Source organism: Zalophus californianus, chromosome 13 (genome assembly GCF_009762305.2).
Source record: "Zalophus californianus isolate mZalCal1 chromosome 13, mZalCal1.pri.v2, whole genome shotgun sequence".
Lineage (NCBI taxonomy): Eukaryota > Metazoa > Chordata > Mammalia > Carnivora > Otariidae > Zalophus > Zalophus californianus.
The window spans coordinates 69571644-69595987 of NC_045607.1; the positions used below are offsets into that span (position 1 = coordinate 69571644).

General features: G+C 41.1%; 1 protein-coding gene across 4 annotated transcripts in view; it reads right to left on the reverse strand.

Moving 5' to 3' along the window:
- Positions 1-24344, reverse strand: part of NTRK2 (neurotrophic receptor tyrosine kinase 2) — a 331355-nt gene that overhangs the window by 81602 nt on the left and 225409 nt on the right. For all 4 annotated transcript variants that reach the window (XR_003523612.2, XM_027614950.2, XM_027614951.2 and 1 more), the window contains exon 16: positions 2221-2351. Coding sequence is in view for 3 of the 4 variants with exons in the window: in XM_027614950.2 (XP_027470751.1) it covers positions 2221-2351 (131 nt within the window). In the remaining variant the exon portion in view is untranslated. The remainder of the gene's footprint in view (positions 1-2220; positions 2352-24344) is intronic.

Below are 24344 nucleotides of genomic sequence, written 5' to 3' on the forward strand. Positions count from 1 at the left end.
AATAGCAGTGGGAAATGTGCCTAAATGGAAGCAGGCTGTGGGCAGGGCAATCGTCCACACCCCACTGACGCTGGCTGATCCTTCATCATGACCAGGCCAGGCCCTGAAGCCCTGTCTTAGCATGTGTTGGGAAGGAAATGAATGGAGGAGTTGAGGGTGCCTGGATTTAGCCAGGGAACACCCTGTTTTCAAGGGCATTCAGAGAAGTACAGTGAAGCAGGCAGAGAATACGGAACGACACTAAAATGAAAGGCTCTCCCCACTAGGAAATTTGGTGATTCCCTCTCCATATCTGGCTGAGGTCCCTCAGCTACTCCTACACTGTCATCTAGGATTTCCTAATCTCCCAGAATTTTCTCACATCCAAAGATGCTCACCTTGTGACCCCCAAGAATCTGAATTCAGAGTCTGAAGGCCTGACTTAGCTCCCTGGGTGGCCTCCAAATATCAGTGGGAGGAAACATGAACCCAGAACATGAATCCGTGGTCTTCAGTGTCCTTGTGTATAATTCGTGGCTAGATTAGGATCAGATCTTCCCTAAGCTTCTTCCAGCTCTCAGATTTTATCAGTCTATGAATCTACAAAAATAGAGGCACCTTTCGGTCCCATTTATCCAAAGTGCGGGGAAAAGCTGCAGAGGGAAGCGAAGGCTGCAGATAGAACACTGCCAAATGTTCTGAACATTTTGTGCTTTAAAAAATAACAAACTTTTTGGGTAAATGAAAGAAAAGAGGAAGCAGTCACAACCAGGAACCGCCCCCCGCACCCCCACCCCGAGTCACGGAAGGATTCTTATTTTACACCTTTTACCCCGCTTGACCTCCCATCTTTCCAGCTTCTCCTTCCTGTCTCCTCTCCTCTGGCTCCCTCTCCCCCTCCATTTGCCTAGCTTAGTGAGATGATGTTTATTGATATTACATTTACCCTCCCTAGAAAGTTCCGTCCTTTATTTGCTCCAAAGTGCAGCTTTTAGAAACCTTTGGTGAGAGTCTGAGAGCCTCCGTGCCACTCAGTTTTGGTTACTCTAGATGATATCAGGAAAGCAAATGCACCGTTTCTTCATTTAGATGAATTTTAACAGAAACTGTGTTTAATCCGCAGGATGGGTAAGTTCCAGAAGAATTTTCTCTCTCCTCAATTACCTATTATGTATATACTAAAGTATTTTGATGCTAAGTACAGCACTAATGGAATAGACATTAGATTTTTAAACATGAAAGGTTGTCCTGGTTGTAACTAGTAAACAAACACCACTCTATAAACATCCTGTGTTTGGCAGAAACAAACAAAACCCAATCATCCTCCGTGAAGCCAAGAAGCTACATTTTATTATACTAGCCAAGCCCATATTCCTTTGCCACTTAATTCATTTTATAAATATATGCCTCTTTTAAGTCTTTTACATATATTATTCAATACCTTGGTGAGTTGGGTTTTCTTTTTTTTTTTTTTTAGTTTTGACAATGCATATGTAAAAGATCAGCTGAAGTCTTTTGTGCTATTTTTGCTAATTCTTATGTTTTAGAGAGCTGAGTGGAAATTTCATCCCCTCCAGTAACATTTATCTTACTCAAGACCAAGTCTCCTTTTTGAGTTTTGAGGGGAAGTGGTGGGAAGTAGGGACTTTCAGCTTCCTTTATTTCAGTAAAACCTTGTGTCTCCTAGGGTGGTGGAATCTACAAGAGATGCCATCCACCCCAGAATGGAATCATGCCCGTACTGTATTCAATCCTGGGGCTCTGGGAACATTTGGGAGGGACAGGGACAGGTGTAACAGAAGATGTCAGCAGAACAGAGAGCTGAGAGGGAAAGCGAACTCCAGTCTCCCTCCCAGAGCCTCCGCTGAAGACAAGCTGCACCTGAGCTTGGCACAAGCACCGAGCTGTCCAAGGACACAGATTGAGTCTCCAAGACTTGGCTGCAGGAATTCTGTTTGACCCTACTGACCTCCAGCCAGTGTTTAGTTAGCATTGACTTGGAAGAGTAGCCCAGAGCTATTTACAGCCTATGGACTGGTAGGTCGCCCCTGAGAAGAAGCTCCGACAGTTAGATATGCCCAAAACACCCTTCCCACCGTCCCCTTTGTTCCAGGAAACTTGAACACATCCACCAGAGCAGACATAATTTGCTCCTGAACTGGCTGAATATAACATGAAATAACGTACTTCCACATGTGAGTGTGACCACGGATAATGAGACATTCTGGAGTGTTCTCTTACCTTCACTGCCACCAAGATCTTGTCCTGCTCAGGACAGAGGTTATAGCATTCAGCTAGGAAAACTTTTCCAAAGGCTCCTTCGCCTAGCTCCCTTTTCAGAACAATGTTATGTCTCTTGATGTGCTGAACAACTGTAAAACAAAGACAGAATGGAAATTGGAATCGAGGCACGCGGAGGTGAAGGCAGAGGGTGGGAGTCAGGGGCCCGCCTCCTGAGCTTCTCCCCTCTGCACCAGCAAAGCAAAGGAGAGGCTCAGTATCCGTCCTCACTGTCCACCCCAAATGGCTGGAAGGAGGTTGCACCAGCGTGCTCTCCAGAGCTTAATTATTATTTTCACTAGAACTGAAAGAGTGACCTCCCCATTGGCTACAGAATGTCATTAATAAACTTTCCAAATTAGGAGAGGGGAGAAATGAGAAAGGATGGGACATTAACGGCAGGCCTCTCACAAGCCAGACGCTTTGCATCTACTTGTTCATTGTGTGTCTCTCGGGGAAAGGCAGGGAGAGAGCCAGGAATCCCTATTTCTTTGTTAAGATGCCTCAGACTTCTAGAGGAGGGAGGCTTGGAGGAAATAAAGGGAAAAGGCAAGAACCGGTCATGGCTAGTTAAAGCTTTGTCCTCCTGGTGAGCCGGGCTAGACCATGGTTGAGACTCACTTCTCATTCCAGAAATGTCTAGACCATGCTACAGCTGGCTTCCCCAACCCTCTCTAAGATCATACCCTAGTTTTGGCTCTCCAAAGCCAACAAGAGACAAGAATAGCTGCATGGCAGAGAGAATACTTCCCCATCTAGTCTAGAGTGAAGCTGGTCCACATCAACTCATCTGTACTTCTTCCTGAGGAACAAGGCAGGAGGCAGCCAAGGCTCTCTGGAAGCCCATCGGCTGCAAGGGGGGGAGCAGAATGAAGCATTGCTCAGAAGGACAGAGCCAGTGGGAAGCCCAAATGGGGACTCTGTGGAGGACAGAGCTGCAGTGGGAGCCTGTGCTTCTTCACCCTGACCGTCAAATGCTGCCGCCCTCAGCACAGGGTTCCACAAGCTCATTGCCTGCCATTCTTTTCTGGATGCCTCATCCCTGAATGGCAGTATTAAAAAGAGATTGAGAAGCCCTCTGGAACTTGGAATGTGTAGCTAACGGTATTCTCTCATTTTACTCCCACAGCCCTGGGAAGCATCCCTCTCCATATTTTGTAAGTGGGGAAACTGAGTCTGCAGAAATTTCAGTGATTCTCAGCGTGGGAACGGAGGAGTTGAAATTTGAATTCAGGTCTATCTGAATCCAGAGTACATGCACAAAGTTTCTTTTCCATAGCAAATCGTGTTACACATGGCAAGAGAAATAGAAACATATAAACAATAAAAAGTAAATATACTCTTCCACCCTTCAAAGGCCAGTTCAAATTCTTACTTCCTGAGAGGGTTTCCAAGACAACTTTGGCCACTAAAGTCCTCCTTCTCTGAATTCATAGTATGTCATGATTTATGCTTAGTTGAATTCTGGCTTATCTCCCAATCATTGCACATCTGTAAACTCCCCGAGGCTAAGAGCAACCCCATCTATCTCCTATAATCATGTGCAATGCCTCAGGTGCTGAGCCTGTGGAAGATTTATTACTGTGGTTTAATTTGATGATCTTTCTTTAAAAGTTTTTTTTCTTGAATGTTAACTGCATTGTGAAAACAAAAGGAAATACAAAGCATATTTCTGTAGTTTAAATTACGTAAACCTCCCATCCCATTCAAGAACAGACCATCATTAGTACGGTGAAAACACCACTATGACACCTTATTCTTCCTTAATGGTATCCACTTCCCCCCTCTCTTCTGGGGGTAATTACTAGCCTGAATTTTGTGTTAATCATTTCCTCTACAGGTTTGCTACTAATGATATATCCCTAAAGAGATATTGTTTGACTTTGCTACATAAGTGGAAACATACAATGTGTGTTCTTCCATGTCTTTCATTTTTCACTCAACAATGTCCTTGAGATTGAGTTGCATTGAGTTACAGTGTGTGTGTAGTAGTAATTCTTTTGCTCTTACTACTTTATAATATTCTCTGAAAGGACTATACCACCACTTATTTATTCATTCTATGTTGATGGATCTGCTCTACAGTTTCTTTTTAGATACAATTTCATATAAAATGCAAGCGGTGATTACGGTTTCACTTTAATAGGATTTTTCCCCTGATAATTCATGTGGTTTGGAGCTATGACGGCTTCCATGGCCCTCTGGGAACGCAGGGTGATAAAAAAAAATCAAAAGGTCTTTTATGAGCAACAATATTAATGAATATAAGAATGTATATTAATTTCTCATGCTCTAGTAGCAACGGCTGAATTTAAGAGAAGAGAAATGTGTTCATTAGGTAGAGTGCCCATATAAAGAGACAAATGTAATTCTTGCAGAGAATTAGCTGCCATATTTGAATCTAATATTTAACTCCATGGTTGTCACACGTTCATTGAGAATTAAATTGCCACTTGATTTACTTTACATTCTCACCAAATCAAGGCAAGTATTTAACTTTTTTTCTTTTGCTTTTGACTTTCACTTTTCTCTCTTTTTCTTTCTTTCTAACTAGGAGAAGAAGTTGGTGGGAAATAAGGTGAAGTGTATAAAGCTATGGATAAAGCCACAATTCCATCACCTTTAAAACTAAAATTGATGGGACCGGTTTTCTTATGCTGACCTTGAAAGCAGTAAGTTTATCTTTTCTTTCAGAAATGGGCTATTTTGCATTAATTTGCTTTGCTGGTTTGGGACATAATAGATTATATGAATGGATTTTTACCAATGGATTCCCTCTAAGCAGAATTTCTCTTTTATAAGACTAGAAGCCACTCAGAAGCAGAGAGAAAAATTTGTGTTTGTATTTGTGTTCCTGACAGGGCCTCACGGTGCTTTGCAAATAGCTGGTGCTATACAAATATTTGTTGAAAAAAGGTACCAAAGGTAATTAACAACCACAGATAAATACTGTTTAATCAAATATCATTTCAGTTCACTGACAACCATCTTCTCAACTATGTAGGCAATAAAGCAGCACAATTCTCCAAGGTCAGGGTTGGGGACAACTAACCTGAAGCTCCCACATCACTGAGCTAAGAATTTCTTCCCAATCTCCTCCAAGAGAGCATTGGGGCTCATCACCACCTGCCGCATCTCCTGTCTCCCTCCGTCACCACTGGAAGTCCTTGGACCGTCTCAGGGTAACATCCCTCCTTACCCAACCTCTTACTCCAACACCACTCATAAATGCCCATCCCTTCATCTCCCTCAAAGACCCTCTCAGGGGCCCTTTGGCTTTGTTTCACGCATCAGCTCCCTATATCCCCAACCTCTCCTTAAGCCTCCCTCGACCTCCTTGACTCAAATAAAATCTTGGCTATGCCCCGAGGACCTCTGTGGCCTCAAATGAAGACCATCCCCCAACCTTAACCCAGGTACTTGAGGGCCCGTGTGCCTGATTTCTGACCACTACCCCCTTTCTCCTGCCAGAGCTTCAGCTGTCTTAAAGAATCTATTTTAAGGATCCAGCAGTCTATACCACTTCTGCCCCCTCATCACTGGTTACTCCTCTTATCCACCGATCTCCCGGCTTACACTCTTCCTCTTCACCCTACCCATGCTATCATTCTCAGAGCCTGAGGCACAGAGATGTTCAGTAACTTGCCTAAGCTGCAGAAACACTGGGCTGCCATTTATCTGAGTTTTTTAATAGTGTAGCCAAGAGCCAGGCACTGGGAGGTTTGGTTTGGCTGTCTGGATGGCATTAAGGTGACTTTCTCTGGGAGCAAGACTGTCTTAATGAAGGAAGCAATGCACTGATTCGCATTCTGCACAAGCTCTTGATTTCACTGTGGACTAGCACTTTGAATAACACTGTCTTAAAGGGCCTTATGAGCATTTGGATTCATTTGATACAAAATATTCTGAGTGAAGTGAGTCTAAAGATTCCATGATAAGTAAACTATCAGGTAAGCATGTAAAATTTTTACATGCTTTCTTTTCTGAGATCAGTCAATTGTCTGTTCTTAACTCCTGAGACTTGAGTAAAATCACCTCAAACCCAACATGAACAAGTAATAAAAAAATAAATAAAAACCCAAACTCTACCATAAATGTCTTCCTATACTTGGAGGAAAATTCAAAACAATAGTTGATTAAAAAAAAAAAAAGTTTTGTAGAAAAGTTTCTCTTTAAAATTCACCTTGCCAGAAGACGAGGAGGTATCAATGCGAGATGGAAATACACCAAAGTCATATGGTCCGCAGACTGACCTATGTACCCCGATAGTCAAAACAAAGCACGGGATTAAATTATTATACGAATAAATCTACTCTATGAAATCAGAGAGAAACTGATGACCAGCAATAGTAATCAGGATGAGTGGCTGAAAACTATCTGGATGCCTTTGCCATTAATGGGATTTTTCAGAGTGGAAATTTGGTGCCCTTGGTCATTTGCTTCATGAGGACCAGAACTGAGTAGATTTCCAGTTTTGTGTTAGTATCACATTACAACCCCTGACAGATGCATTTTCTCACAGGTACCTTCAGTAGTTTACAGAGATGCTTGCAGTTTCAGATGGTTTAAATCAAATTTCTGGTATCGGTATCCCCCAGAAGCAGATGTTCTATATATACACACAGGCTATAGATAAAGTATTAATCTACGTCCATATTCATTACTACTAAATCTAAAACTAGCGGAATAAATAAATTAAATAAATAAATAAATAAATAAATAAATAAATAAATAAATAAATAAAACTACCCACTTAAGGGTGAAATCGGAAATGTATCCTTCCAATTTCCTCAGTAATGGGGCATCATAGAAAGCCCCTTGGCCCAGTGGACATATCCTGCTCAGCCTATGACCCTTAAATTGAGTCATTAATTGAAATCTCTAATATATGCTAAGTACTAAGTGATCTAAAGTTACAAGGAAGACTATGCTAGAGTTTGAACAAGAAAGGTAAAAAGTAATACACTCTCGAAGACAATATTCTACAGTAGATGCAATCTCTCTGTTTCTCTGCAGATCCGAGTGTGGGGTCAGCCTTAGCATTTCCATCTCAAAGGACTGGATGCTATAATGACAAAAGAACTTAAACCTCCTCATGTTTGGTAGTCAGCAAGTGAGGCTCAGAATAGTGAGGTATCTTCCCCAGGGCCACAGAGCTAGAAGGTGACTGAGCCAGGACTCTATAACACAGGCCCCCATTTGAGACTGAAGGCAGTGAGGGCCTCTTGGCATTAAAGTGGAAATAGACATTTCATCTAGTTAATATCTCTTCTATCAGAAACACTTGAAATGCTCACATTTATCATCTGAAATGGACCAAACATCTCATAATGAAGAATTTCATCAGAAAACTGCTAACAAAATAAAATGAGTGCAAAAAATAAGAAATAAAACTTAAATACCTTCGAAAAAGCTTGAGCTTGATTTTATATAGGAACAGATGTCATTTACTAAATATCTTAATGTCTATTTCACGGGCAGCATATTGAAACAGGTAAAATCATCCACCTTGTAAAAATAAAGTTGCATGAAAGACTGGAACTATGGTTTTGAATTTCATCTACATTTTTATTAAAATACAAGGTGGTACTAAATTGGAAATAAATGCAATTAAGACCACAGGTATAAAACATACCAGGACAAGACAAGGCCAAATATTCATAAATAATATTAATGATGAAAAAGAACATGTAATAATACTGAGCTGTTCTTAAGTACTTTTTAGCAAAAAATCCCAATGTGCATTACCATCAATTAATTTTCATATCTCTCCAAATGAGGTCAATAGTCACATTTATTTTACAGATGACACCGCATTAATTGACTTACTGGTGGTCATAGAAGGACCCACTTATCCTTTTCCAAGTGCTATTTCCACTGAAATGAGGAAAGGGGGAGGGGCCTAACATGTGCAGATTGCTATTATGGGCCAGAAAATGTGCTGAGAGGTTTACAAGAATTATCAATCTTCATAGTAATCCGGTAGGGTATCCTTATGTCCATTCTCAAATTAAAGTAAAAAGAAGAGGATCAGATGAGCTAAGTAATTCACCCAACGTTGTACAACCAATAACAGGCAGAGTTAAAATTCTTTCTACAATATTCTACTTTGCCTTGGCCTTCTTATAGAAAACAAAGTAAAAGAAAAGCCGGATTAGCTGGATTTTCTCCACCTAGGGATATGTGGGTTGACTTTTACCAATTTAGTTCAGTAAGTCTTGACTAAGCACCTCCTATAGCCTGGGCATTTTTCTGGGGCCCAGTGAAAAGGATGAGCAAAATAATCCCTGTCCTCATGCAACTCACAACCTCAAGGAGCAGAAAAACACATATACTTACATCTATCGTATCTTTTGCTAACACCTTTGCTTCATTCACAAAAATTGGAGGTACTTGATGTGACCATGCAAAGAAAAACAAAACACTCAAATAAAAACTCAAGTCCAGGAAAGTGGAATAGAAGGCCAAGACAAGGGGTCCCACATGGTTATTAAAATTAAGTCATAATTTGGCTCTGAGCTTCCTGGCAGCAGAAACCAAAAGAGAAACACAAGAATTAATAAAATGTTGACTACCCATAAGTAAAAGCACACAGATTCCTTATGGTAAGTGAGATCCTTCATGGCACTTAGTTTTTGAAGGGATATATCAAACGGATTTTACACAGGGGATCAATGTCCTCAATCATGCCCATGGAGTAAATAGTGATCTTTCTTAAGAATAGTGCTTACAGCAGAACTCCATAAGAAATAAACACACAGCACAACAGCTACCCTCGGCAAAAGCACCGCAAGATATGATGGCATCTCATCAGAATGGCATAAAAATCAAGGCCTCAGGGAATGCTCAATAATGCCTTGGGGATGTGATTTCCCCATACCCACTGCTGGGCCTAGAACATGTCAGGCGATCAACACAGAGAACAAGGAGCCATGTGATCAAAATGGACACCTAAGAAAGGCAGGAGAAAGGGCCATGAATGAGTCTGATGGGGGCACAGGAGTAAATAAGAAGTCAGTGGGAAGAAGGGAGGGAGGGAGGGAACTGGTAGGAGAGATTCCTGGGGGAAGCCATTGAGGGTCCAGTGAGTAAGAGATACCAGAAACATTCTGAGACAGAGAGTAGAGATTTTGAGTGAGCCACCTTCTGAAGGCCTCAATGCTGCTACTCATCACAGCATGGAGCCAAGGAAGGAGGAAGTAGACTTCCGGGGATTCCAGAGAGGCCCATTAAGAACAGACCATCATAAGCTTTCAGGCTAAGCCTGGCATGGGGTCCAGTGACAGGCAAGACATTCTTACAAGCAAATTTACATTCCTGGGAAGGCACCAAGTAGCTACTTGGATGCCCCATACAACATCCAGAGGCAGCAAAGGACCCTTCCATCTTAAACCAAATTTTAAGACCCCGTGCTGAATGAGATCAGGGCAGCTGTGGGGGAGGGGAGAGGGAATGGAGATTACTGAAACCCAAAGTCACAGGAGATAAAGGTGATCAGGTTATTTGAAGTTAAAATCCAAAAACTTCTTGTAGAAACATCCAGGGAGGGGGGGGAAAGCCCCAGAAATTATCTTTCAGGCTGTGAGACTGAAGGGAACACCACACTTCAAAATACACATACGGCACATCCTTCGCTTTGACAGCCCCTAACAGCCAAAATTATATCTGTTTTACACACTAGCATGTGGTGGAATTGGATTGATTTGCCCTGACAGCCCTCCCTGCTGGAACAATACTTGTCAGTCAGTCCCAGCAATGTTTATATTTTCAAGAATAATTATGCGGAGTGATTGTACGAAATCCTGGCAGGTGGGCCAGAGGGTCTTATCTGTCTACCCCTCTGACCCTGTGTCCCTGAGCTCTAAAGCTCCTCCTGCTCCTAAGGATGGAAAACATCCCTTTCATGACCCACACCCCCTCCTAAGCTGTATGCACAAGCCTCCATTTGAGGGTTCAACACTGGTGCCTGTCTTACCATCTGAGACCCTCCACTCCTGTGCCCTCTCCATGGAAACTTTCCTTCCTTCAGTAACTTCAACTGGTAGCCACTATGATTTCCTAATCGACTTCTTCAAGATAGTTGGGCTTTACCAATGTACGCCTACCTGAATGCTCTCATCATGCAAGACATCTTTAGTTTTGGGTGGGAATTCAGGGCTTCCCTGACCTGTGTCTAATGTAAACATAGTGACTATCTTCTCTGTGCGCACACTCTAGCACACATGTTCTAGATCACAATGGGATCGATGGTGATGAGAAGGACAAGCAAAATGCAAGGCAAATGGGCCACTCAGGAAAGGCTCATGGAGCCATTGGGCCAACCTCAGAAGAGCAGGTTGGAGTCTTTATGAGGGAAGCTCTGAACTCAAGAGAAAGGGGCAAGTGTTTTGCTTAAGGCACAGTGGAAGGCCAGTGGTCATTTTATAAGGTCCAGAATTCCATGCCAGCTTCTCAGGCTGCTTTCCATGGCTCTAGACTCTGCCCCAATTCCAGGAGAGCCCATAACCAATGATACATGGCCAATATCTGAAAGATGGGGGGTGACAGACAAGATTTTTGGGTGCATCCCAAATGTTTTCCATGTCTAGAGGGCTTTCTGTCCAATTAATAGGCAAAGCAGAGTCTGATGATATTTCCTCTTTAATATGCTTATTTCAGAACTCACATTTTGGAAGGTAATGCTAATGTTTATTTTCTTTAAAGGATTTTGTAATACTTGTAGCATCTTTCAATTCTCCCCCCCCTCCTTCATTTCACCATTTAAGCATCTATGTGAAGAGCACTGTGTTGGGTGCTGTGGAAGGCCCAAGGATGAAGAAGGAGAAGAGGATGTCAGTGGATGTTAATTACATATCCGCTGTGTGCTAGGCATTGTGTTAAGCACTGTACACACATTCTCTTCTCAAGATATTCTGATGGACCTGGGGAGAGACATCACTGTCCCCTTTTAGGGAATGTGGTAACTGAGTCTTGGAGATGTTAAATAACTTGCCCAAAGCCACACAGCTGGAAAGTGGGCAAGGCAAGCTCAGACTGGTTTCAAAACCAAGCAATCTCCCCCGGTAGAACATGAATCTTTCCCCCAAAGGATGGGCAGTCTAACAGAGAGATGAGGCAAATATACAAATAACAATTGTCAAAGGCAGAATATCAAAACTGCTGTGACAGATGTAAAAAAACATAGGGTTAAGGGTGTATAGAAGAAAAAGAGTGAAATTCTTTGAGTGAAGGATTTGGGGTTGGAGGATGTGCCACGTGAGTTTTCCCTTATAAGTTGAGCAGGGCTTGAAATGTTGGTTGGAAAGAAGGGCCATGTTGGCCATAATTAATTATGACATTTCCAAAATGCCAGGATGTCAAGGACTTGATCATACACTGGACCTTCATGTTAAGACATGTCCACATTAAAGTCCCAAATCTGAAAACTGTTTAAGTCGAACTAAATGAAGTTTCCATTTGTGCAGGCCCAGATGTGACGAATACCAGCTATTTTGTATGGCTTCACCTAATTTATGGCTAGGCTGTTGTGTTTGCAAACAGAACTTCTGGATGTTAGAAAAGAAGCCCTATCTTTTAATTTTCAAGAAAATATTCAGGAATGCAATACACGGACATGGTAAGAAATCAAATAGTACTGAAGAATTCATGATGGAAAGAAATTGTACCCTTCTACATGCCTTCCTTATCCTCAAACCCATTCTCTTGGGTGTCTGATTCAATCCAGTTTGAATTTTTGTTTTCTAGGGATTTCCTCCAGAACTCTAATCAATATGTATACTTTCTCTTCCTGTTTTCCCAGTTTAAGACACTCAGCAATTCTTCGCTATTGAAGAGAAGGATTTTATTCACACTACCTCCCGCCTTTTCCCAATAACTGGGAGCTGTATTATTTTTAGTTCTTCTACTGATAATCTATCATACTCTATCTTTTTTAAGCCATTATGCTAGACTCTTCTGTATATCATGAGCCTATTAGCTCCCCCTACCTTTCCTCTATCCCAGTCACTTCACATATTCTTTGAGCTTGACCTTTACTGCAACTCTGTCATGACTGTTATTATGTACTTCAACTTATGATATGGTACAATTAAGCGTCTTATGTGACTAAAAATTGAAAAGTGATAAACACAATTTATTTCAATACGGCCAACGTAATACTGTATGCTACAAGGTTAAGGAGGTGCCAGGACTGGATTTTCTTTTCCACATGTCTAATGTCACACAGAGAACTTCTGGGCCACTGGAAGGAGGATGTTCCTAAGCATCAAGATCAAATGCCTTCTATTCCCTACCATCAATATTGTCCCAGTGTATAGTTCAAATCGATAGATTTTTCATTTATCCTGTTGGCACTTGGTAGACCTTTCAATTTGAGGCCTGCGGTTTCTTCAACACTGGGAAATTGCCTTCTGTTTTTTTTTCTTTGTTCATTGTCTCTCTACCATTTTTCTGTGTCCTCATTACTATTTGGAAATCTTAGTAGCCATATGTTACTTCTCGTACAGTTGAACTGTATGAATTGTCTTTCATGAATTGCTTCTCTATGTCTCTTATCTTTTCTTCACCAGCCTTCTCTATCTCTGCTCTTTATTCTGGAAAATTTTCTTGACTATCTTTCAGACCTGTGATTGAAAACTTTAGTTCAGCATTGTATTATTTAATTTCTATGAGTTCCTTCTTTTTATCTTAGGATTCATTTTTTGTAGCTACCTAACTTTGATTTATGTATATAAATATCTCAAGTCAGAGAACACTTGCTTGTTTTAATTCTTTTCTGATTCCTAAAATACATCTGTTTCCTCCAACATCAGTTTTTCTCTTTGGATCTTTACGTTCAGTGCTTATCATCCTCATGTGTATGCTGGATCTTGAATCTTATTTATATTTAAGGATGGAAGTCTGGGTAGGGTTTCTTGAGCTCTTATGTCAGTAATTCTGTTTTCAGATGGTGATATTGCTTAGGAATTGGTAGAACTGGTAGAACACATAGATAGGCCTTGCTTTAGGACACATAGGCAGAAAGTGGGCCATTAAGCTGGAGCATAAACATGCCAGACTAAGGAGAACATCACTCTGGGGCTTCAATATCCATACTATTAGCCCTCATCCTCTAGGACAATCTGGCAATTTCTGCATAGAAGGGCTTTTGATTTTTTTTGTTTTTTGATCTGAGGATAAATAATAGGTGGCTATCTGTTTCCCTGCCAGATTGGAGGGGGTGGCGCATACCACTCATTCAGTTGCCCTGCCAGTACGTGTAAGCCCTTTGCCATAGATACTCTCTGCTATACCTGCTGCATTTGTTGGCTCCAAGCCTGGAGAGCAATAGGGCAGTCCTGCCTCCACCTCAGACCCCCTATAGCATATTCTGAAATGAAGATTCCTCTACTGTGTTTCATGCATGCACATGATGACCACACACCATCTCTCTTCCAGAAATCTATTGAGAAATCTTACCCATTAAGGATTTCCACCTCTCCTTCCCTTCACTGTATGGATATGCTCAGTTCAACAGTCCAGATGGAATGTCTTCACTACCTTTCTAAGGAAGTGCTTCTTGTAGTCTCCAGAGCAGATGGGATGTTCTCCAAAAGCTCAAGCAAGACCTTAAATAACCTATCCATTTTATAAACGAGGACAGTAAGGCACAGTAAAAGTGCTCATTTCCCAGAGCTGAGCCAGGATCCATAACCTGTTTGCTTGCCCTTAAATCCAATGGCATTTTCATTATACTCTGATCCCCCTCATTATAGACATTTATCATCCAAATACAATAAATACCTCAAAAGAGTAAGAGCAGAAGAAATCAGGGAAGACAAAGGCGATATGAAGTCAGTGGAATATTGCTATTGCTATAGTCTGTCCCCAGAAGTCAAATCACCCTTCCTCCGTAGCTACCAGATTTATCTCTTTTGTCCTCTGCCTATTTACACTTTCCATCTTTGATGAGCTGCAAAACCTTGGGTGTGAATTCATGTCAAGAAGCACGGTGATGAAGGCGGTTTATGAGCTGTGAGCAGATTTATAACGTGAGAGTCATGGTGCTCGGGTCCCTTTCCTCTCTGCCTTATGATAAAGACTTGTTCTTGTTCTGTAGGCTTCTGTCAGCTGGAATACTTCCAATTTTTGCAGTCAATGATACAAGCTCTGTTTTTGGAGAACAGTTGTAAGAAGTACACAACTAAGTAACATTTACCTAATTGTACTGCTTGAGGGAGGAGAGAACAGTTCCCACCCACTGGGCTTTGGGGTCCTGTTGGGAAACTAGAGAGGGTTCGGCAAATCCAGCTCCTGTTATGGTTCCCCGGGTTTTATAATGAAGTCTTTTATAGAAATTGCCTTCTCCTGCGAGAGTTTCAATGCTGCTATTACAAAGGGAACTACTTATATTGAATGTGATTAAAACTTCTGTTCTTATGTGTTAATACGAACCATTTACATTCAGGGTTAGCATGGTCCAAAGTACTAAAATGATATCAAATATTTGGAGTAGATTATATTAAACAAATTCATTCAAGAATAAGCCAACGTTAAATTCTATGGTATGCTGAAGTTGAGGAAGAAATCAGCTGAGGACAGTTTGTCCCTGGGGGTATCGCTAAAAAGTGTCCAGCCCTGCCTGGTAGCCCCACTGGGACCTGAGCAGACAAGCCTCTAGGAAGAACCTGATTTCTCAAGAAGAATGAAGTCTACAGTGGAGCCTGAGCTTACACTCAGGGCCTACCATCAGACTCCGGTCACTAATTTGGTCTGGGCTCCTTCGCCTAGAAATGTTTGAGTGATCCAGTGATGTTTGTAAGGCCCAGCAAAATGTTCTTAGATTTTTGTCCCTCCATCTTATGCAGGTACACAGTGATTACAAGCCTAGATGAAACCACCCTAACCATCCAAGAACCCGTGAAGGCCAAGGAGGAAAATGCCCATGGAGGAAGAGAAATGAGAAACGAGGAGGGAGGTGTTCCCTGTGCAGGGCCCAGGATGACCACAGAGCAAGTGATGAGTGAAAATGGCCACAATTCGCAGGCAGGGAGTAATGGGCAGAAAGGAAGTCCCAGTCCAATCCCTGCTAATATCTAACCACGTGACTAAGAGCAATTTACTTAAACTCTCTGTCCAACTTCAATTTCTTTCCTTTAGCTATAAAATGGGAATAAAAATACCTGCCTCCTGCCCCCTAGCGAGAATGAAATGGTATGCTAAATAACAAGTACTCTAACAAATAAAATGTGCTATAAATGTTATGTGTTGGGACCACTGCTATTTAGCAACTTCACACTCAAGATTACACGGTGACTTACAGATACATTTTATTGGTTCAAGGTAATGTTAACTATGACACACAACTACAATAATAATGGGGCCTTCTGTTCTCTGAGTACTTTCAGGCTCATAAAGTACTCTCCCATGGTCTTTTATTTGAGCGTTAAAACAACTCCAAGAAATAGGCTATGAAAATGTCCCAAGTTCCATTTCACAGCTGAGAACACAGAGGCTGAGAGAGGCCAGGGAGTTCATCCAAGTCTGCACAGCTGTTCAGTTCTACAGCCAAACCCCCAGCATGGCCTTTTTATTCCAAGCTCAGCTCAATGTTCCTAATGCCTGAGTGGGAGAGTGGGCATTCTGGAGACCAAGAGAGTATGAAGGTTCATTCCAGACATAAAACTTGTAGATCAGACACTAAGATCAATGCAAGATGCTAATGCAAAAATAGTGCCAAGCATTTGCTTACTGGAGGGATAGGAAGTCAAGAAGGAGAAGTTAATGTGGATGGGAATTATAGAAAGGTTTCACAGATTTAAAAAAAAAGAAAAGAAAAAAAAGAAAAAAAGGTCTGGGTTGAAATGTGAAGAATGGATCTCTTTGAATAGTTAGAGGCAAAGTGGGGCGGGGCTCTTAAGAAACAAGGAGAAGCCAAGGCACAAAGGCAGGGTAGTAGGAATACAACTGCTCTGGTTAATCTGGGGTGTGGTGAGAAGGGGCAGGATTAGGGTTTCAATAGAAGTTCCCATTGGTTAAATAAAACGAGATCATAGCGCACCTGTGGGTTAGCTGAGAGGTCTAGATTTGATCCAATAAGTAGATGGGAGCTATCATAGGTTCCTGAATAAGGGTGTGGCATTATATAAGCAGCATATCTTCTGGTAGGAATATGCTCAGTGTATTAAATGCACCCTGAAGCAAAGAGAGAAGCTAGATGTTTACATTAATAAAGGCATAATCATGAAGTCCTGGGTTACAGTGTGGCAATGAAAACAAAAAGAAAGCTATAAATCCTAACAGCCAACTTGTTTGATAATCTGAGCAAAGAATTATTCACTCAGCTACCATACTCCACAGGACTCTCAGAAACATGACCAGCTTTTCTCAATCACATTTCCCCTTAGCCATGCTGCCAAGTAATCCAGAGTTGCCAAAGCAAAGGGTTCATTGAAAATCACATGAATCCGGGGCACCTGTGTGGCTCTGTCAGTTAAGCAGCCGACTCTTGATTTTGGCTCAGGTCATGATCTCAGGGTCCTGGGATCGAGCCCCACGTCAGGCTCCAAACTCAGCGTGGAGTCTGCTTGTCTCTCTCCCTATGCTCCTTCCCTGCTCTGTCTTGCTCTCTCTCTCTCTCAAGCAGATAAATAAATAAAATCTTTAAAAAATATCACATGAGTTTGTCAAAAAGATTCCTTATTTCATCCCTTGGTCTTCTATCCAAGAAGACTTCTTAGAAGTAAAAAGGTTATACACATGTGCAAACACCTTTGGGCTCATCTTCAGACCTTCCCAATGCAGTGAATTATGGATTCGTGTCATATGAATTCCTGCACCTAAGTGTCAGAAGATGTTGTCAAGAGTCACCTTTCATTGGACCCACATCACCGCCGAGGACATGCAGGAGAAGATGAGGAACAGGTGCAAAGCAGGTGAGCAGCAGGTGCAAAGCCCCAGGTGTGGAGCCGAGAAGGAGAAGGGGCAGGCCATAGACAAGTATAACGCTGGTGGTTGGAGAGCCTGGATCCCAATAACTTGATTGTCTGGTCCAACCAGAGTCTCAGTGCTTCGATCGGGCCTTTCCAGCACCTGGGATCTGAAGATGTGCTCAGAAGCAAAACAGGTTCAGGGTTGAAATCCATTCCCTTTTTTGGCCTGGCAGGTGTGTCTGTATACATGATCAGATTTGAACATAGCCACAGCCCCTATTTCATAAGTGAATTGTAATAAAGGCATCCTTCCCCTTTAAATTTCAATGGCTGTTATCATGCTTTCCATTCCCTCTTCATTTCAGTGTGTGGGCATTACACACACACACGCACACCCAGACACCTCACATGCTGTACCAACAGCTGCTTGCCAGTCAATGAAGTCACATTACTCTGTCATGGGGATGTGTGAAATAAGCCGCCTCACAGGAGGTGGGCAGAGGCACGCACGATGCAATCAGTGTAAACGGGATTCTTCTCTCTCCTGCGCCTGTTTTGTTGGCTCATTGAGCAGAGGAGTGAACAAGCTTCATTGGGTGCAGAACTGTATTTAGGAAAAACCTTTTCTTTTTATTGTCACTATATGTGATAATAACTTCATGAGGCTGTCACCCTTAGATTCACGCTGGTTGGAGATACACGTTGGTTGGACAAAGCAGGCGCCCTGCTCTCAGAAAAATCCAACAGAATTGACCTTCTTTTCCCGTGGAAATGTCAACAGCAATTATACAACCAGCACTCCCTAGGCAAATATGCCAGAGTTGCTCTGAGGGCGACAAGGCTGCAGACAAGCTCAGTCACCGTGAGGGTACCTACACCACCTCAAAGCATCTCCCTGGGAGCTGAGACTTCCAACGTGCCCCACCAGGCAGCTGTCACTGTGGCCAAGAGGAGCCCCGCCCGGGTATTCCCACTGATGCACCCATGTATGGGCTAGCATTCCAGCAGAACAACCTCTGCCCCAGAATCCAGCCACCCAAAAAGGGATGACCTGAACCAAGTACCCCGAGTTTAATTGCATTATTTCATAGAAATTTGGTCTTTGGTAAAAAAAGAACCTTTGAAAGACAGATGTTCATTGTGGGTCAAATGCACTTGTGTCACGCCTGATGGTGTGCAAAAAATTATTTGTCTCACCTGACGTCACTAGACTACCCACAAGGATTTCTCTGCCACCAAAGTCAAACCTCTATCCAAAACCAACCAAAGCCAACAAGCAGACTTGATTGTTTAAATAAGAAACAGACAGGGAGGGAAAAGCTACAGGACACAGGGGTAGGATGAGACTCGGAAGACTAATTAACAGGACCAGGAGAAGGGAGTGTGACAGACTCTCACACACAAGTGAGCTGGCAGCCCTAACTAATTAGCAACAATTAATTTTATGGTAGGAGCAAGAACACATGTATTATGTTCTATAAAAGCTTAATAGCTGTCACCATAAATCACTCCCATCTCTCCCCTGAAATTCAACTTGCAAGCAGGCTGCTTTGAAATCTCTAGGAATTAACAATATAGAGCTGCTATGTCTTGGATCTTAATACAAAAGTAACATGGTTTTTTTCTCTGCCTCTTGGCCCTTGACTAATGTCAGCTGTTATAACCGAGGTTGGCATCCCCAGGCTCAGCCGTACCAGGCCCTGAACCAATTCTGATTGAGGGAGGCAAGAAATGAGCAGCCCCAGGCCTGCTACGAAGCGATCTGGGATCCGCTGTGCTGCTCTAGATTCGACATCCTGTGCGGCCAGAATGGGCTCCTTGCCTGAGATGGAAAACAGATTTTTTTCATCCATGCCTTCTCCTATTGATTGGAAGTGCCTCCATAAAGCATTATGTTTCGAGAATTGGGGGCTTAGTGGAAGAGTGCCATGATCAATTAGTAATGTCTGCTGGGCACAGGGATGAGAAATACTGCTGGGTTTGTTGTTGTTTCTTGAAGTTTTTTAGTTTTTTTTTTTATTTTCCGTCGTTTATTTAAATTACAGTAAAATACACATAACATAAAATGTATCATTTTAACGTGTACCGTTCAACGGCATGAAGTACACTCACAATTTTGCACAACTACCTATGAGGCAGTCACTCCCCATATCCTCCCCTCCCCTCAGCCCATGGCAACCACTCATCTGTTTTCCATCTCTAAGGGTTTGCCTCCACTGGATAACTCAGATAAATAGAATCATACAATATGTGTCCTTTTGTATCTGGTATCCTTTCACTTAACAGCACTTTCAAGGTTCACCATGTTGTAGCAGGTATCAGCACTGTTATTTTTGATCACCCTGACTAGCCCTGTCTGTTGACAAGTGTCTCCTTCAGTTTCCTAAACAGCATCTCAGATGTCTACTGAGCTAAGAACCCACCATGAAACCTAGCCAAGTCTTCCTAGGCCCCGTCTTCTAATGGGTGTGCCTTATTTTATGGTTTATCCTCAAGATTTCTCAACTTGATATAAAGCATCTATATAAAAAACTACAATATGTTTAATGGTAAATCTACCATTGTACTTAATGGTAACAGACTGAATGCACTCCCTTCAAGATCAGGAAGAAAGGCAAGGCTCTCACCCTTCTTACTGAACACAGTAGTGGAAGTGTTAGCCAGTACAATAAGGCAAATAAAAGGAAGCAACAAGCACAGGACGGGAAAGGAAAAAATAAACTCTCTCTATTTGAAGAGGCCATGAAAGTCTATATAGAAATTATTTTTAAAAAATCTACAAAATAAAAAAAAATCTCTTAGAATAAGTGAGTTCAGCAAGCTTGTAAGGATGCAAGTAAACATGAATTAAATTGTATTTTTAAGCCTAACAATGAATTGTGGACACCAAAATTTAAAATGCAATACCATCTTAAACTGCTCCTCCAAAACGAAATACTTAGGTATAAATCTAACATAATATGTGCCGGGCTTGTATACCGAAAACAATCGTGATGAAAGAAATCAAAGAAGATATAAATAAATAGAGAAACATGCTATGTTCATGGGTTGAAAACTCAACGCAGTGAAGATTTCCATTCTCTCCAAATTAACGCAATTCCCATCAAAATCCCAGTGAAATTTTTTGTAGATATTGGCAATATTGTTCTTAAAAATGTATATGGAAATGCAATATATAGGATAGCGGAAAGTAGTTTTGAAAAGGAAGAAGAATGAGAAGAATCAGTATATCTGATTTCAAAACTTACATAGCTACAGTCATAATGGCTATGTGCTGCTGATGGAGAGAGAGATATGTAAATTAATGGTTAGAATAGAGAACCCGGAAATAAACCCACACAGCTATGCCCAACTGATCTTTGAAAAGCATGAAAACACAATTCAGCAGAAGGAAAGATAACTGTAGTGGGTTGAACAGTGGCCTCAAAAAGTTATGTCTTGCAACCTCAGAAGGTGACCCTATTTGGAATAAGAGTCTTCATGGTTGTAATTAAGGTAAAGATTTCAAGATGAGGTCATCCTGGGTTCAGGGGGGCCTTAAATCCAATGATGAGTGTCTATATACAAGACAGAAACAGAAGGCACAGAGAGTGTGCCCACAGAGAGAGAAAACAGCATGTGAAAATGGAGCCAGAGATTGGGAGGTGATGGGTCTATAAGCCAAGGAACACAAGCATTGGAAGAGGCGAGGGAAGATGCTCTGCTAGAGCCATTAGAGGGACCACAGCCCTGTCAACATTGATTTCGGACTTCTGACTTCCAGGAATGTGAGAAAATATATTTCTGCTGTTTTAAACCACCACGTTTGGGATAATTTCTAGGAAACTAGTAGCCTTTCGGCAAATGGGGCTTGAGCAATTGGACATCCATGGGCAAAAAAAACCCTGAACCATGACCTAAGTCTTGCACCTCATACAAATACCAACTAAAAACTGAATTATGGACTTAAATGTAAAACATAAAACTATAGGACTTTTTTTGGGGGGGGGAAACTAGAAAGAAGACTATCTTCAGGATTTAGGGCAAGGCAAAGCTTTCCTAGATTTGACACCGAAAGCATGATCCACAAAGGGAAAAATTAATTAACTGGACTTCATCAAAATCAAAAGCTTTTGCTACACATCCTCTTATAAGAGGATGAAAAGACTGAAAAATTTGCAAGCCACATATCTGATAAAGGACTAATACCCGGAATACATAAAGAATGCTCAAAACTCAACTTAAGAAAACAACTAACAATTCAATTAGAAGATGGACAAAAGGTATGAAGAGACATTTCACGGAAATGCATACAGATGGCATATGGCAACCGAGCACATGAAAGGTATTCGAAATAATTAGTCATTAAAGGAACAGGAAGTGAAACCCCAAGGAGATATCACTACACACCTATCAGAATGGCTGAAACAAAATTTGTGGCAACACCAAAGGCTGGCAAGTGTGTGGAGAAACCAAATCACTCATCTGTTGCTGATAAGAATGTGAAATGGTGCAGCCATTAAAATGGGAAACAGCCTAGATGTCCTTCAACAAGAGACTGGTAAGCAAACTCTGCTACATCTGTACCCTGGGACACCACTCAGAAACAAATAAAACAAACTATTGATACACACAACAACCTGGATGAGTTTCTGGAGAATTATGCCAAGTGAAAAAACTCCAGAAGGTTATATCTTGTATGACTCCATATATATAAAATTCTTGAACTGACAAATTTATAGAAATAGAGAACAGATTAGTGGTTGCCAAGGGGTTAGGGCTAGAAGAGAAGAGCCTGGGAGGGAACTGGGTGTAGCTATAAAAAGGCAGCATGAGGGATCCATGTGGTGATAGAAATGCTCTTGGTCTTGACTGTATCAATGTCAATATCCTCGTTGTGATATTGTACTATAATTTTACAAGCTGTTACCATTGGGGAAAACTGTGTAAAGGGTACATGAGATTGCTCTATATTATTTCTTACAACTGCATGTGAATCTACAATGATCTCAAAGTAAAGAGTTTAATTAAAAAATGTCAGAGATGTGCCTTGTGCCATCGGATATGTTTTTAATATGGACAAAGCATGTTACTTGCTTGTAAAGAACAGTTTGCCACTAAAAGTTACCATTCATTATTAACAATTATGGCTTTGGTCCCACCTGCATCATCAGTGAGCTCCTTGAAGGTCTGACTCATGTATTATTTATCCATAAATCCCCCACAGTGCCTAGCAAGCACCCTGCTATGTAATAAGTGCTCAATAAATGTTTGTTGACTTAATGTTTTTATCAGTAATTCACTGAGTATGCGAGTATGTGTATTGTGCACTGTTAAAACATCACTTGCTGCAAATGAGAAAAACATTAAAGAAATGTGTCATGAAGTAAATTAGTGCCATCCTTAAAAAAGCAATTAGATCTCCTTTTATTTTTTTACTAGTGTTTTATTTATCTTTTCCTTTCTTTGTTTTTATCTGATAACAAAAGTAATCAATAGTCATTACAGAAAAGTTTTCAAGTCTAAAAAGGTGTAAAGGCCTTTCACTGCACCTATTTTAATGACTAGATGAGTCCCTTCTGATTTGACATGGTATGCTTCCAAAAGGCTTGACCTCAGTTTTCTTGTTCATTGAGTCATCCATTCATCAGATGTATGTTAAGGATCTCCCAAAGGCAATCATACAAATGCAGAGTTGGACATGGCTCCCTACATTTTACAAATGAAACAGACTCACTTGTTTGAAGGGTCCGGCCAGAGGGAGCCTGTATCTCTTTTCTGGTATCCAATATCCGAATAACTTCAGCTTCCTGAACTTTGACATCTTAAAGGAACAGTGCTCCCCAGTTAATGATAAACAGAGCTGAGTATTTCTTTAGCAGTAAAGGTTTTCAGAGAATGTCTCTAGGGGGCATCTCCTGGTCTGGCACTACAACCAATAGAGAAGGCAAGAAATAGCTAAATGGTATTGACTGGCCCTTATATAAGACACTGGGGGTTTCAGAAACTATAAACTTGGACAAGATTTTGAATGTATTCAAATGTATTCAAAAATAGAGCAAAGCAAAATACAACATAGGATGAGATGATAGGGTCCATAACCACTTGATATTTACATCAAATTTATGTGCTTGGGAGAAGTAGGAAAAGCAAAGCAGGCATTAATCTTTAAAAGAAGAAAAAAATAATATCTCCAAAGACAACCAGGCAAAATCCATTACTTTATCAACAGAGTGGATTATTTTCATTCCCTGCTACTTGTTGATGGTGTAAATTTTATCCACCAGCCTGAGCAGAAGTAGACAAAGCTCTTGGATTTTTGCCAGACAGATACAAAAATATGTGTGCTATTTTTTGTTCCATGTGTTAAAAGGCACGTTTAACTAACTCAGAGAGTGTGTTTCTGTTTCTTTATTGTTCCTGTTGGTAATAATGGGGACCCAAGAAACCCAGACTTTTACCAAAATATTAAGTGGGATTCCAAATTCAATATGTTTCTTAGCTCACTTTCTAAAACATGTTCTTTTGCTACAGAAATGATTATGCAACTTATCCGATGAAACCCCTTCTTCACAGGTGAGGGCCTTCTAACCGGGTTTAACATCCTTTTTTTCTTTTTTTTTTTTTTTTTGCCTTTCATATATAACCATTTAGTTGAAACCTGCATTAGAAGGAGTCCTGCCCACCAGAACCAGAGTTGTAGATGTCAAGTTCACACCGAGCATCATTTATAGTAGTGTGATGCTAAGTACATTTTTTTGTGGTTTCAATGAGATACACATGTTTCAATTCAGCAAACACTGATTCCAAACTGAGTCCAGAACTTCCAGAAACATCCTAGCCTCCACTGTACTTTATAGAAATGATTTGAATTTCCCCAAAAGCATGCTGGACATTTTTGAGCCTCATAATTGGTCAAGTTTTTCTTTTCTTTCTTTTTCCTTTTTCTTTGTTAAGGAAAACAAGCATTTAAAAATTACTTTTGCGCACCAAAAACTAATGATGTAATATATGGTGATTAACATAACAATAAAAAAATTAAAAAAAAATAAAAATTACTTTTGCAAAAGGAAAAAGGAAAGAATAATCCCAGGTTGGGGGGTGGGGGTTGTATACTGATAAGCACAATTTACCAAGGAATAAACAGAAACATTGAAAGCAAAGCAATCTGTCCACAAGCAGAGCAGACAGCTGCCC